Source organism: Saccopteryx bilineata, chromosome 2, assembly GCF_036850765.1.
Source record: "Saccopteryx bilineata isolate mSacBil1 chromosome 2, mSacBil1_pri_phased_curated, whole genome shotgun sequence".
Classification (NCBI taxonomy): Eukaryota; Metazoa; Chordata; class Mammalia; order Chiroptera; family Emballonuridae; genus Saccopteryx; species Saccopteryx bilineata.
Window position 1 is genome coordinate 318,629,022 of NC_089491.1, and position 13,163 is coordinate 318,642,184.

The following is a 13,163-nucleotide window of genomic DNA, read 5'->3' on the forward strand; positions in this document are numbered from 1 at the left end:
TTGCTCCATAAGACGTACTCCCGTCCCCCAAAAGTGGAGAGGAAAATGCCCATGCATCTTATGGAGCAAAAAATACGGTACATTTTTTTTTTTCCTTTTTACAGAGACAGAGAGAGAGTCAGAGAGAGGGACAGATAGGGACAGACAGGAACAGAAAGAGATGAGAAGCATCAATTATTAGTTTTTTGTTGCGACACCTTAGTTGTTCATTGATTGCTTGCTCATATGTTCCTTGATCGTGGGCCTTCAGCAGACTGAGTGACCCCTTGCTCGAGCCAGTGACCTTGGGTCCAAGCTGGTGAGCTTTTGTTCAAACCAAATGAACCCATGCTCAAGCTGGCAACCCTAGGTCCTTCCGCATCCCAGTCCAATACTCTATCCACTGTGCCACCACCTGGTCAGGCATGGTACATTTTTTAAAAAGATGTTTTTAGAAGGTAGTGCTTTTGTGGTTTTAGCAAGGTATCATGTAACAAAACAAATTAAGTAAACATTATGAGAGTTTTGCCCTAAAATAATTCCTATTACTTCAAGTAACTCCATCCTAAATATATGACATATAAAAATGAAAGCTGTAAGTCAGATCTGTTTTTTAATCTTTAGGTAAAAGTAACCAATAAATTTATCCTTCCATAGTATCCTTTCTATAAACTATCAGTTATTTACTGTTTTAAAACTGGCAGCTTAATTTAGGGTACAATCTCCGAAGACTCACTTACAGTGTTTTTGTTTGTTTGGGTAGAAGAATTCATGAAAGTGGAGAGATGTTGCCTGATGTTTTGGTTAATAAATTGGATCAAGTCACATTTTTAGCCCAGAACTTTTGTGGTTCATACTTTCAGAGAAAACATGCCAAAACATAAGTTTTGCGGTTATAAAAGTATTTACTACATTTTGAATATAATTTTTAGTACCATCTTAATACTAGATATAGAATGCAGAATATGCCTTTACATTTGACTTTCTTAAAAGAGATATGCTTTAGTAATGCTTAATTTGCTCAATATTGGCTCAGAAATTTAAAAGGGGATTTTACTTAACATTAACTGTTTTTGTAACTATAAAGCTCATAATTTCAACATTTGGCTTTTCTGCTATACTATTTCTGAATAGTAACAAAACATTATACTATTTCATTTGGACGATACTGATATACTTAACCAAGAAAATTTCAAATCAACCCGCTACCAACCATGAACTCAAATGCATAAGCATTTTTTGACGATCACCTGTATTATACTAAAATACTCAATAACCGTTACTTGCACATTACATGAAAATTTAATTTTTAACAAAACTTTATTTAAAGCATTAGGAAAATCATATTCAAAACACAGAAACAATCAGACTGTAACAATGCTGCATAGATACAAGTTCCCTGATGCTTAGTGACCTCTTCCTAAAACTTCAGTTTTCAAGTCACCAGAGAGAAAGTGGTAGAGAAATTATTTCATCTCTCTGAGGTTGGAATAATGGCTTTAATGGTGGGAAGTGACACCATTTAAACAAAGATTAGGTTATTCCCCAATTTAATTATATTCCCTTCTTATTTCCCACAGATAAAAATTCAGGATGTAAGGATTATCAGAAGGAAATAGGAGGTGTATTACCTCTTAGAAAATACCGTGGTCAGTGCTTGCTTTCATCATAAAAAACACTGAATTAAGTTTTAAAAATTACAACCACACCATTATGCTTAAAATTAATATGAATACATTTTTACATAATACATGTATACAAGAAAAAAAGATGACCTGTTTCCAATCCTTTCACCTTCAGTTAAAAAAAACCTGTTAATGGAGATTTGAAAAATAATGTTCATTGTGGAACTTTAGAACTTGAACATTATAGAGATTAATTTCTGAATACTGAAAATAGTCTAATTCAAGAAATTGCCAAATTTATAAGATTATTTTTCTTTTTTATTTTACTGAAGTGAGAAGCAGGAAATAGGAAGATTCCGCATGTGCCCTGACCAGGATCCACCCGGCAAGTCCCCCTATGGAGCAATGCTCTCTCTACCCATCTGGGGCTTTTGCTCCATTGCTCAGCACTGGAGGAGGAAGACACGGAGCCATCCTCAGTGCCTGGGGCCAACTTGCTCCAACGAGCCATGGCTGGGGGTGAGGGAGAGATAGAGAAGGAAGAGGGGGATGGGTGGAGAAGTAGATGGCCGCTTCTCCTGTGTGCCCTGACTGGAAATTGAACCTGGGGCATCCACACACTGGGTCAATGCTGAGCAAACCAGCCAGGGCCAAGATTACTGTTCAAAAGGGAAGAAAATTTATTTGGAAGAAATTTGTAGCTGAAAACATTGTTCATTAAAAAAAAAAAAAAGTTACCCTGAGACTTTTATATTGCCAGTACTAACAATTCAAGGCCCCTAAACAATTCAAGAAGGAGCAACTTTTAGGTTCTAGCCTCATATCGTTACCTACAGTAAAAAAGTTTTGACCTAAACAGTGATTTGGGCTTCTCTGCTATATTGGTAACAGGTCACAACCAAGACATCTGCATATGAAGGACTATAAGCAAATTCTGCATTCATTTCAGGTAGACTTCTTTATTTCTCTCTTAAGAGAGTTTGTAATTCTTCAAATAGTCTTGGACTCAAACCTACTGTTCACAAAAATAATCTTCTGTAAGCAAATTCGTAGTTTTCTTACAATAGTAAACAAATTGGTCTACATCCTCTAATCTATGCCTTGAAAATAAGGCATAAAAAATTCTTCACTGGCTATACTGCAGAGCACAAATATTTTCTTTCTAATGCAAACATTTCTCAAAGTGCACTGTTATTTTAACATCTCTTATGCTTTTACAGTCAGAATTTTTGAATCTCTAGATACTTTTAGTATAAAAGAATTCCAAACACCATACATACCATAATTACTTGAGAAAAGACAAAGTTAGAGCAGCTACAGAAGTAGCAGGATATTTTTCACAAATAAAATTGTACAAAAAAAAAAAAAAAAAGAAAAAGAAAAAGCAAATTAGTGGTAACTGGTAGTATGAACTCTCAATAAAATTCTACTTTGGCTTCCAAATTATGATTTGACAAGTTTGAAGCCTTGTCCTGTGTCCAGCACAGTAGGAAGAAACCAACTCATTTTTAATCTCTTCAAGCACCTAAAACAACTTTGGCAGATCCAAAAAAGGTTCAGACCACACAACCAATTTGCCAAATGTACTAGTGGATATGTAATACGAGGAAAGTGTAACATCCAGTGCTTGGCCACATCGCTTCCCGTTGGCAAGTGCAGAGTGTAGTCACTCCACTGTTTTGATACACCATATACTGCTTTCACTGTGCGTCCCTTCTCAGTCCAGCAGATGTTATTATTGGAGTTGCAGTTATATTCTACCCAGTCTTTTGTAAAGTCACCCAGTTGTGGTGGGTCAGCTTCTTCAATATCTATTGTCTTAATCATCTCTGCTCCTTGTACTGCTATGTATTGGTCATTGATTTTTCTTACTTCTTTCACCCAAGGGGTTGAATTCTCAGAGTCTAATACAATAATAAGTCGGGAACAGAAGGAACCATTCTTTTCTCTCCACCATTCTAAAAGTGTGTCAAGGCGTAGGATGTCTCCACCTATAAACAAATGAAAAAATTCAATAGAGTAATAATTTCTGAAGCCTTTCAATAAGAATACCCTTTTGTCTTAAGTGTATTTTCTTTAAATTCTTGGAATTAAATGTTAATAGAAAAATAGAGCCTTCCTTTCAAAATACCTTTTCAGAAGGTTTTTTTAAAAAAAAACTTTCAACTTCAGGTAAATAGAATATAACAAAACCAATTAACCTTGGTACTCACAAAAAATGAGGTATATTGCCCTGACCAGTTGGCTTAGCAGTACCATCAACTAGCGTGTGGCGTGTGGAAATCCTGGTTCAATTCCCAGTCAGGGCACATAGGATAAGTGACCATCTGCTTCTCCACGATTCCCCCACCTCTTCCCCGCAGCCATGGCTCATTTGAGCAAGTTGGCCCCTGGCACTAAGGATGGCACCCATGGCCTTGCCTCAGGCACTAAAATGGCTCAGTTGCCGAGCAAGAGTGCAACACCCCAGATGGGCAGATATCACCCCCTAGTGGGGCTTGCTGGGTGGATACTGGACAGAAAGTATGCAGGAGTCTCTCTGCCTCTCCACCTCTCACTTAAAAAAGAAAAAAGATACTATAATAATTTTTTTTTTTTTCATTTTTCTGAAGCTGGAAACAGGGAGAGACAGTCAGACAGACTCCCGCATGTGCCCGACCGGGATCCACCCGGCACGCCCACCATGGGGCGACGCTCTGCCCACCAGGGGGCGATGCTCTGCCCATCCTGGGCGTCGCCATGTTGCGACCAGAGCCACTCTAGCGCCTGAGGCAGAGGCCACAGAGCCAACCCCAGCACCCCGGCCATCTTTGCTCCAATGGAGCCTCGGCTGCGGGAGGGGAAGAGAGAGACAGAGAGGAAAGCGCGGCGGAGGGGTGGAGAAGCAAATGGGCGCTTCTCCTGTGTGCCCTGGCCGGGAATCGAACCCAGGTCCTCCACACGCTAGGCCGACGCTCTACCGCTAAGCCAACCGGCCAGGGCCTACTATAATAAATTAAAATAGTTTTATATGCTTAAATTTGATGAAACAAAATTATGAAGGAAAGCTTATATTTTACATCAAAAGTAGCAAATATGGCTGATGGTCTAAGTCCAGCCCATTACCTATTATAGTATAGACTGAAAGCTGATAATTGAAGTTACATTTTTACATGGTTGAAAAACATTTTTAAAAAGATATTTTGTGATATGAGAAATTACATTTTTCGCTCCATAAGATGCATACCCCCCCCCCCCAAAGTGGAGGGGAAAAATGCCTGTGTGTCTTATGGAGCGAAAAATATGGTATTTTATTAAATATTTTAACACACCATTGGTTCAGAATATTTTATTTTCTTATTTTCCTCCTTAAAACCCTAGGTGTGTCTTATGATGAGATGCGTCTTATGGAGCGAAAAATATGGTATATAAAATTTTATTTCATATCATTGTTTCCATAAATAACACTCATTTGCATTCTGTCTATGGCTGCTTTCAACTACATTGGCAGAGCTGAGTAGTTGCAACAGGGACATTATGGCCCACAGAGTGAAAATGCCTGGTCCTTTACAGAGGGTCTGTCATCCCTGTTGTACACCACTCGTATATAGATAGCTACTAAGTGTAAAAGAAACTCTTTTTTGCTAAGAATGAATTTATAATAAATTTATTTTTAAATCAGTTTTATCCCTGAAAAACAACAAAGAATTAAAAATAGTTTACTGAAAAAGGTGTAAAGTAAATAAATTTAACCTTAAAACCTGTCTTATAGCTAAGAGGCTTTCCATCTGGTTCTTTGTGGGTAGTTTTTGCATTAATTTTAATTTTTAAATATGCTACATTAAAATATTATCTTGATAATTTGATTTTTGGTACATGGATGAGACAAGTGCCATCACCTCACCCCAGTCCTGGCTCTGTCTCAATGGTACACTGTATCAATTGTCCCAATTCTAGATATTTATCCTAAGGAAAGAGCAAATATTGGGGCAAAAAATTACATAGAAAGATCTTTTCTCTGCTAAGAGAGTATAAAATCTGAAACAATCAGTTAACAAACAATAAACTATGGTAAAACCTTATGAAGGAGCTTTATAGTATAGTGATATTTATAAAGAAATTTTAATAATAAGAGAATTATCTATGAAATGAGGAACAAGTATGACATAGAAGTGTTAAAAATAACAACTGGTTATTGCTGAGTGTTTAGATTTCAGGTGGTTTTTATTATATTTTCCAAGTTTTTTAAATTGAGTATGTTACTTTTAAAATTAGAAAAACATTTTAATATGCTACAATTTACTAGCACAAGATCCAAAACTTAACTTCAAAACATACATTTATAACAAGAGCAACCATCCTCTTTTCTAAACTATCAAAATGACAATACTAGAGTGAGAAAGAATCCTTTATAGTTCACATCCTATTAGTAATATAACCTCTGAAGCCAGGGTATATTACATTCTTTATGAATAATTAATTTTCTTTTATTCATTAGCTCTGACAATGAAAAACTTGCTTTATGAGTTGGTCTTACACATGCATATCATTTCAGAGACATTATTTCAACACATGGCCTCCACACATTACTAGTGTTTTGCATCACAGATACTTTCTGATATTTACCTTTGCAAAAATGGTGACATAACTTTTCATTATTGCCAATTCTATTACATTTCTCTAGAGATCAGAGGACGACATAAATTACATCTATTATACAAATTCCATCTACCACAAAACATCACTACCTAACTTGCCTTCTACAACTATTTGAATAAATATTCTTCAGCATATTCTACACTAATTATCTCATATATATGCTCTTCAGATATTATCAAGACTTAAAGCAGCATTAAAACCTTTTAAATTATTTATCTTCTCTTATTTTGTTTTGCTCTGCTTTCTCCTATGAACTGGAAAAAATTCATTTTTGGCCCAGATACAAAGTACTTACATTTACCTTAGGTAACAGCCATTTCATGCAGTTCAAGTAATTGAGATTGCATTTTAAAGGCTTTGTTAGTCTGTGATAAAGTGCTTTACAGATTGTCTACATATTTTTCATTTACAAAGTGGGGCACAAGTACGTTTTCAGTTGTTCCTATGGAAAATATTACAATAATTAAGAAAATAATAAAAGAATAAACTTTTTTGTGTATTCACAACTGTAAACCTACTTTTGTCCCACGCTGTATTTCTCTCATCATTACCTCAAAAAAAGAGTAAAAAATACCAGATTCCATATTATAAAACCCCATAAATGTAAGAAGACTACTACATATTCTAAGTAGTACTATTAGTAAAGGTATGGGATAAAGGGCCAATAGAGATTCTCTTTCTCACAGTGATATTTAGCTCTGGACCTGCTCCTAATTTGTTAACTCAAGAAAAATCCAGTGATGATTTCTTGTTTTAAAGATTTTTAGAAAGGTAACTATTAAAAAATTCTTAGAGCTTAGCTGGACCAGTCGAGCACTGACCTGGGGCACTGAGGTTCCAGGTTAAAAAACCTGAGATTGGGCCCTGGCTGGTTGACTCAGTGGTAGAGCATTGGCCTGGAGTGTGGAAGTCTTGGGTTCGATTCCCGGTCAGGGAACACAGGAGAAGCTCCCATCTGCTTCTCCACCCTTCTCTCTCTATCTCTCTCTTCCCCTCCCACAGCCAAGGCTCCATTGGATCAAAGTTGGCCCGGGCACTGAGGATGGCTCCATGGCCTCCGCCTCAGGTGTTAGGCTGGAATGGCTCCGGCCGCAATGGAGCAATGCCCCAGATGGGCAGAGCATCACCCCCTGGTGGGCATGCCAGGTGGATCCTGGTCGGGTGCATGCAGGAGTCTGACTGCCTCCCTGCTTCTAACTTCAGAGAAATACAAAAAAAAAAAAAAAACACAATAAATAAAACAACAGAAAACCCGAGATTGCCTGGCTTGAGCACAGGCTTATCTGGCTTAAGTGTGGGGTTGGCAGCTTGAGTGTGGGATCATAGACATGACCCCATGGTCACTGGCTGAAGCCAAAGGTCGCCAGCTTGAGCCCAAGCAAGCAGTCACTGGTTCGAGCAAGCAGTCACTGGCTCCACTGGAGCCTCCCATCAAGGTATATACGAGAAGCAATCAATGAACAACTAAAGTGATGCAACTACGGGTTGATGCTTCTCACCTCTCTCCTGTCCTGTCTCTAAAAAAAAAAAAAATTCTCAGAGCTTAGAGCTCTTTGTCACTTGCTTTATAATGGATTAAAGCATCTTCTTCAGAGCAGGGGTATCCAATATTATATCTGAGGTAGATTCAGCCACTGAAGGCTATGTCCGGAGCAGGCTAGGGCAAGAACTGAATGCACAGAGCGCTCAGCCTCTAGGCCTGGTGCAACCTAATTACCAGCAAGTGGGCCAGATGCTTCAAGCTGTGAGAGTATGCAGTTGCTGAATTCTGGACAAAACCTACCCCTCTTTAGGGCTGTGTCAAGCCATGTCTCTCCATTGTTACCCTTTCTTTTTTGCTTTTGATAATAAAGTCTCTGACATGCAGAGTAATACATGTAGGAATAAATCTTCTTGGCTAACAAGGGAAATCCATAATGGAAAACTTAGTGGTGATATACTTCAAAAAAATTATAAAGATAATGTTCCAGAATGTAATTGCTAGACAGTTACTTAAAATAAACCCCTACATTAGAGATTTTAAGTTTTCACAAATTACTCCTGATAGTGAATAAAAATTTAACAAGATCGATATACCATATTTCTCCATGTATAAGACACACCTTTTCCCAAAAAAATTCAGGGTCTAAAAACTGGGTATGTCTTATACAGTGGTTGTAGATTTTGTTACTTGCACTTCCCGCTTTTTTGTGTGGATGAGGAATTGTATGAATTTTATGATGAATAAAACTTGAGTTCAATAACTTTATGTAATTAATTTTTTAATTTTGGGCCCCAAAATTAAGGTGTGTCTTATACATGGGAGCGTCTTATACATGGGGAAATACGGTATACAGTATTTATTTTGGTGTCTATTTACTTTTCCTAGAAAAAAAGTTGATATAAGTAACTAGGGTCTGGCCTAGTGGCTCAGTTAATAAAGTGTTGTCCAGTACACTGATGTTGCAGGTTTGATCCCTGGTCAGGGCACATAGGAGAAACAATCAATGGGTATACAGCTAAGTGGAGCTAGGTGAAACAGCCAGTTGATGCTTCTCTCTCCCTTTTCCTGCTTCTCTTCCTCTATCAATTAAAAAATTAAAAATATATATATTAGTAAAATGATCATCTAAAATTTATTTCTGAAGTCATCTTTTTTCTATTCTTTTTTTAAGAGAGAGGAGGGGAGATAGTGAGATGGACTCCCGTATGCGCCCTGACTGGAATCCACCTGGCAACCTGTCTGGGGATCAATCCATTTGGGGCTGATGCTGAAATCAACTAACCTATTTTTAGTGCCTGAGGCTGACTTGCTGGGACCAACCACCAACCAAGCTATCCTCAGTGCCCTGGGCTGATGCTCGAACCAATTGAGCCCACTGGTTGCAGGATGGGAAGAGGTAGAGAAGGGAGAGATGGTAGGGTATAGAAGCAAATGATTGCTTCTCTTGTGTGATCTGACTGGAAATCAAACCTAAGACGTCCATATGTCAGGCCGATGCCCTATCCACTAGGCGACCAGACAGGGCCTCAAGCAGTTTTTAAGTTGACTACCTTCTACATTCTAATGTTTTGAAAACAGATCAATCATGCTAACAAAAACATCTACAAGCCAGAATATGCCATTTCCCTATCTTCATGTTTTTTGCCTTTGGAGGCAACTTGGTACACTGGGGAAAAAATACACTTTAGGAGTCAGGCTTATCTGAGCTTGAATCATGGTTCCTCACTAGCAGTAGTATAAGCAATAGATAAGTGATGTAACCACTTTCAGCTTTCATTTTCTCCTTTGAAAAATGGGAATGACAGAGCTGACAGTATTTACCTCAAAGGATATCAGGTAAAGATTAACTCTAATGTGTACAAAATACCAAGGACAGTAGCTGTGCTACATTAAAATATTATCTTGATTATTTGAGGGACAAATACATATATATGGTGACAGAAAATGATTTGACTTTGGATGACAGGTATACAACATTATCAACAGTTCAAATGCTATAGAAACTGAGTTACCACTGAGCTACCTGAAAGCTATGCCCTTTTTTTTTACAGAGACAGAGAGTCAGAGAGAGGGACAGAAAGGGACAGACAGACAGGAACAGACAGACAGGAATGGAAATGAGAAGCATCAATCATCAGTTTTTCGTTGTGACACCTTAGCTGTTCATTGATTACTTTCTAATATGTGCCTTGACTGTGGGGCTACAGCAGACCGAGTAACCCCTTGCTCAAGCCAGTGACCTTGGGTCCAAGCTGGTGAGCTTTGCTCAAACCAGATGAGCCTGCGCTCAAGCTGGCGACCTTGGGGTCTCGAACCTGGGTCCTCCGAATACCAGTCCGACGCGCTATCCACTGCGCCACCACCTGGTCAGGCCCTACGTACTCTTATTGATCAATGTCACCCTGTTAATTTTCTAAATTAAGAAAAAAAAAGTAGCTGTGCTTTAAATGTGCCCAGTAAACGTTAGCTCACCGTCATTCCTAATCAGCCATTAATTTGTTCAATATTTACTCACAGAAACAATATATTACAAAAATATTTTTCTTTATTATAAAGCCCTGGTTACACATCTGGCATGAAATTACTAAGACCATGGTTGTTTAAAATCATGTCTACATAACCATAAAGTTTATTTCCTTCCTTCTGGAACTTGTATATTGGCAACTCTGCCTCTGTCCTCCTATACTTCTGTTTATATTTTTCTTATCTGAATATCTATTTCTACTATTTTATGTTTTGTATGTGTCCTTGGTATAAATGTAAGATTTTATGAAAAAAAGCAAGATATAATTATACCAAAAAGATGTATTTCTAATCTAAAATAAGAAAATTACCCTTTTTAATGATTCATCTGATGATTTTATCCATCTACTAATTATTTATGGGCCCTCTACTATGTGCCAGACTCTGTTCTAGGTGCTAAGCAAGTATTTAATAAACAAAGCCCTTAACTTACAGAATGTCTTATTCTAGTTGATGAGAGCAACATATTTACATATAATATATAGAGAGATCTCATTTCTCCCTTGGGAGGTGGCTTTAACATTACCCCTTCATTTTACAGAAGAGAGAACTGAAGCCAAGAAAAGTTAACTTGCCTAAAATAACACTATTGTTACAAATTAGGACCCAAACCAAGGTCTCCTGACCTAAGTGTTTATCATATTACATCATCTTCTGTTTAAAATTCTGTTGAGGGCCCTGGCCAGTTGGCTCAATGGTAGAGCATCGGCCAGGTGTATGAACATCCCAGGTTCGATTCCCGGCCAGGGCACACAGGAGAAGCACCCACCTGCTTCTCCACCCTTTTCCCTCTCCTTTCTCTCTGTCTCTCTCTTCCCTTCCCACAGCCAAAGCTCCACTGGAGCAAAGTTGGCCTGGGTACTGAGGATGGCTCCATGGCCACTGCCTCAGGCACTAGAATGGCTCCGATTGCAGTCCCAGACGGGCAGAACATCACCCCCAGTGGGCTTGCCGGGTGTCCTGGTCGGACACATGTGGGAGTCTGTCTCTCTGCCTCCCTGCTTCTCAATTCAGCAAATACAAATAAATAAACAAATTTCTGTTGAGCATCCTAAATTAAATAAAATTGAATGTGTAAAATACTATTAAAGTCAGCATCTATAAAACTGAAGGACTTAAAAGCACTAGTCAAATTAATCAGCTTCTGAAAACTGTTACTGTATTTAATAATTCTGAAAATACTTTAAAAGGAAAATGATTATCAAAGTCTAAAATCAGTTCAATTTTTTTCTTTCAATAAATATAAGACATAATTCTCAAAACCTTTGGAGATTACTAAAATTATGCTATATAGGTAAGCTAGAGCAGTGGTCCCCAACCTTTTTTGGGCCACGGACCGGTTTAATGTCAGAAAATATTTTCATGGACCGGCCTTTAGGGTGGGACGGATAAATGTATCACGTGACTGAGACAAGCGTCAAGAATGAGTCTTAGACGGATGTAACAGAGGGAATCTGGTCATTTTTAAAAAATAAAACATCGTTCAGACTTAAATATATATAAATAAAACCAAAATAATGTAAGTTATTTATTTTTTCTCTGCGGACCAGTACCAAATGGCCCACAGACCAGTACCGGTCCCTGGCCCAGGGTTTGGGGACCACTGAGCTAGAGAAAAGAAAAAAAGTCATATGTATACTTGGTGAACATAAAGTAGAAAATTGAGAACTTTGACAATTTAATGTTTCAGTGTAGACAGATTTCTATATCAAGTGCATTTTCACAACTGTGAAATTGCCAAGAAGTGACTTTACCTGCAAGAGCCCACTCTCCAGTACTATGGGTGTGCCCACTGTAATACAGAACATAAGTATCATGTCTAGGTCCATCCACAGTCCGAAGTTCAAGAAAAGCTTTCAGTTTGGAATGTAGAGTATCAAAAGACAGTCCACTTGTGGAATAGTCACATCCATAGGTCTCAATCATATGATACGCGAAAAATCTTTGGATAGCATTGAGCATGCCAGTAGACCTCAAATTTAACTCCTGTACATGTTCCGGCGGAAGAAGTGTTGGCTGGCCATCAGGACTGAAGAAAGAGAAAAAAAGATTATTTTTGGATTTAAGAAGTATTCATTTTTTCTCATATTGATAATTACTTAAAAATCCTAATAGTTGCTAACTAAATGGCAGAATTTTGAGAAAAAGCCATCTTTTTTGAATTCTGGATGCTAAGAACTAAGCTTTCAAAATCAAAGCCTAGTTCCTAAAAATTATATTTATTAATAAAGCAATAAACAAACATAAAGGTGGGAGAATAGTATCTCCAAATGCAGTCAAGAACACTCTATGTTCTTTACTCAGATCTTCTCATCAAAAAATTAGTATTGAACAAGACATTTTAAAAACAAAATTATACTGCCCTGGCCAGTTAGCTCCGTCGTTAGAGCGTTATAGCAAAATGGCAAAGTTGTGGGTTTGATCCCTAGTCAGGGCACATACAGGAAGCAAGCAATGAATGCACAACTAAGTGGAACAACGAATGAATGCTTCTCTCTCTCTCCCCTGCCCTTCTGTGTCTGTGAAACACTTAACAATAAGTTATATAAAAATTAAAAGCAAAATTATACTACTTTTACCGTCAATGGGTTTCAAAAACAGATGTGAGACTATTATGAAAACTTTTCTTTCTTGAGGAAAAAAAAGTATGAAAACAATATTTTAAATCATATATTTCATTTTTATATTTAAAAGGAGTCTTTACAAATCAAGTTTTACTAAAATAAGGTGCATAAATTACAGAAAAAAATTACCTATTAGTAAATGCCATTTTAAAACAATTATTAAAATATAGATCCATTGCCATATCCTACTGAACACCAATTGAGGAACCAGATCAGCCCCTGAAACAACTGTAAAGTGATACTCTAGTAAACATGATAGATCAAGTCCTGCAACTAGCAGAATCAAAATAT

General features: G+C 37.6%; 1 protein-coding gene across 2 annotated transcripts in view; it reads right to left on the reverse strand.

Moving 5' to 3' along the window:
* Positions 1-1,276: 1,276 nt before the first annotated feature.
* Positions 1,277-13,163, reverse strand: part of TMEM168 (transmembrane protein 168) — a 52,867-nt gene continuing 40,980 nt past the window's right edge. For both annotated transcript variants that reach the window (XM_066262140.1, XM_066262141.1), the window contains exons 4-5: positions 12,003-12,277; positions 1,277-3,595 (exon numbers count right to left, since the gene is read on the reverse strand). In XM_066262140.1, the coding sequence (XP_066118237.1) occupies positions 3,048-3,595; positions 12,003-12,277 (823 nt within the window). In that variant the 3' untranslated portion in view covers positions 1,277-3,047. The remainder of the gene's footprint in view (positions 3,596-12,002; positions 12,278-13,163) is intronic.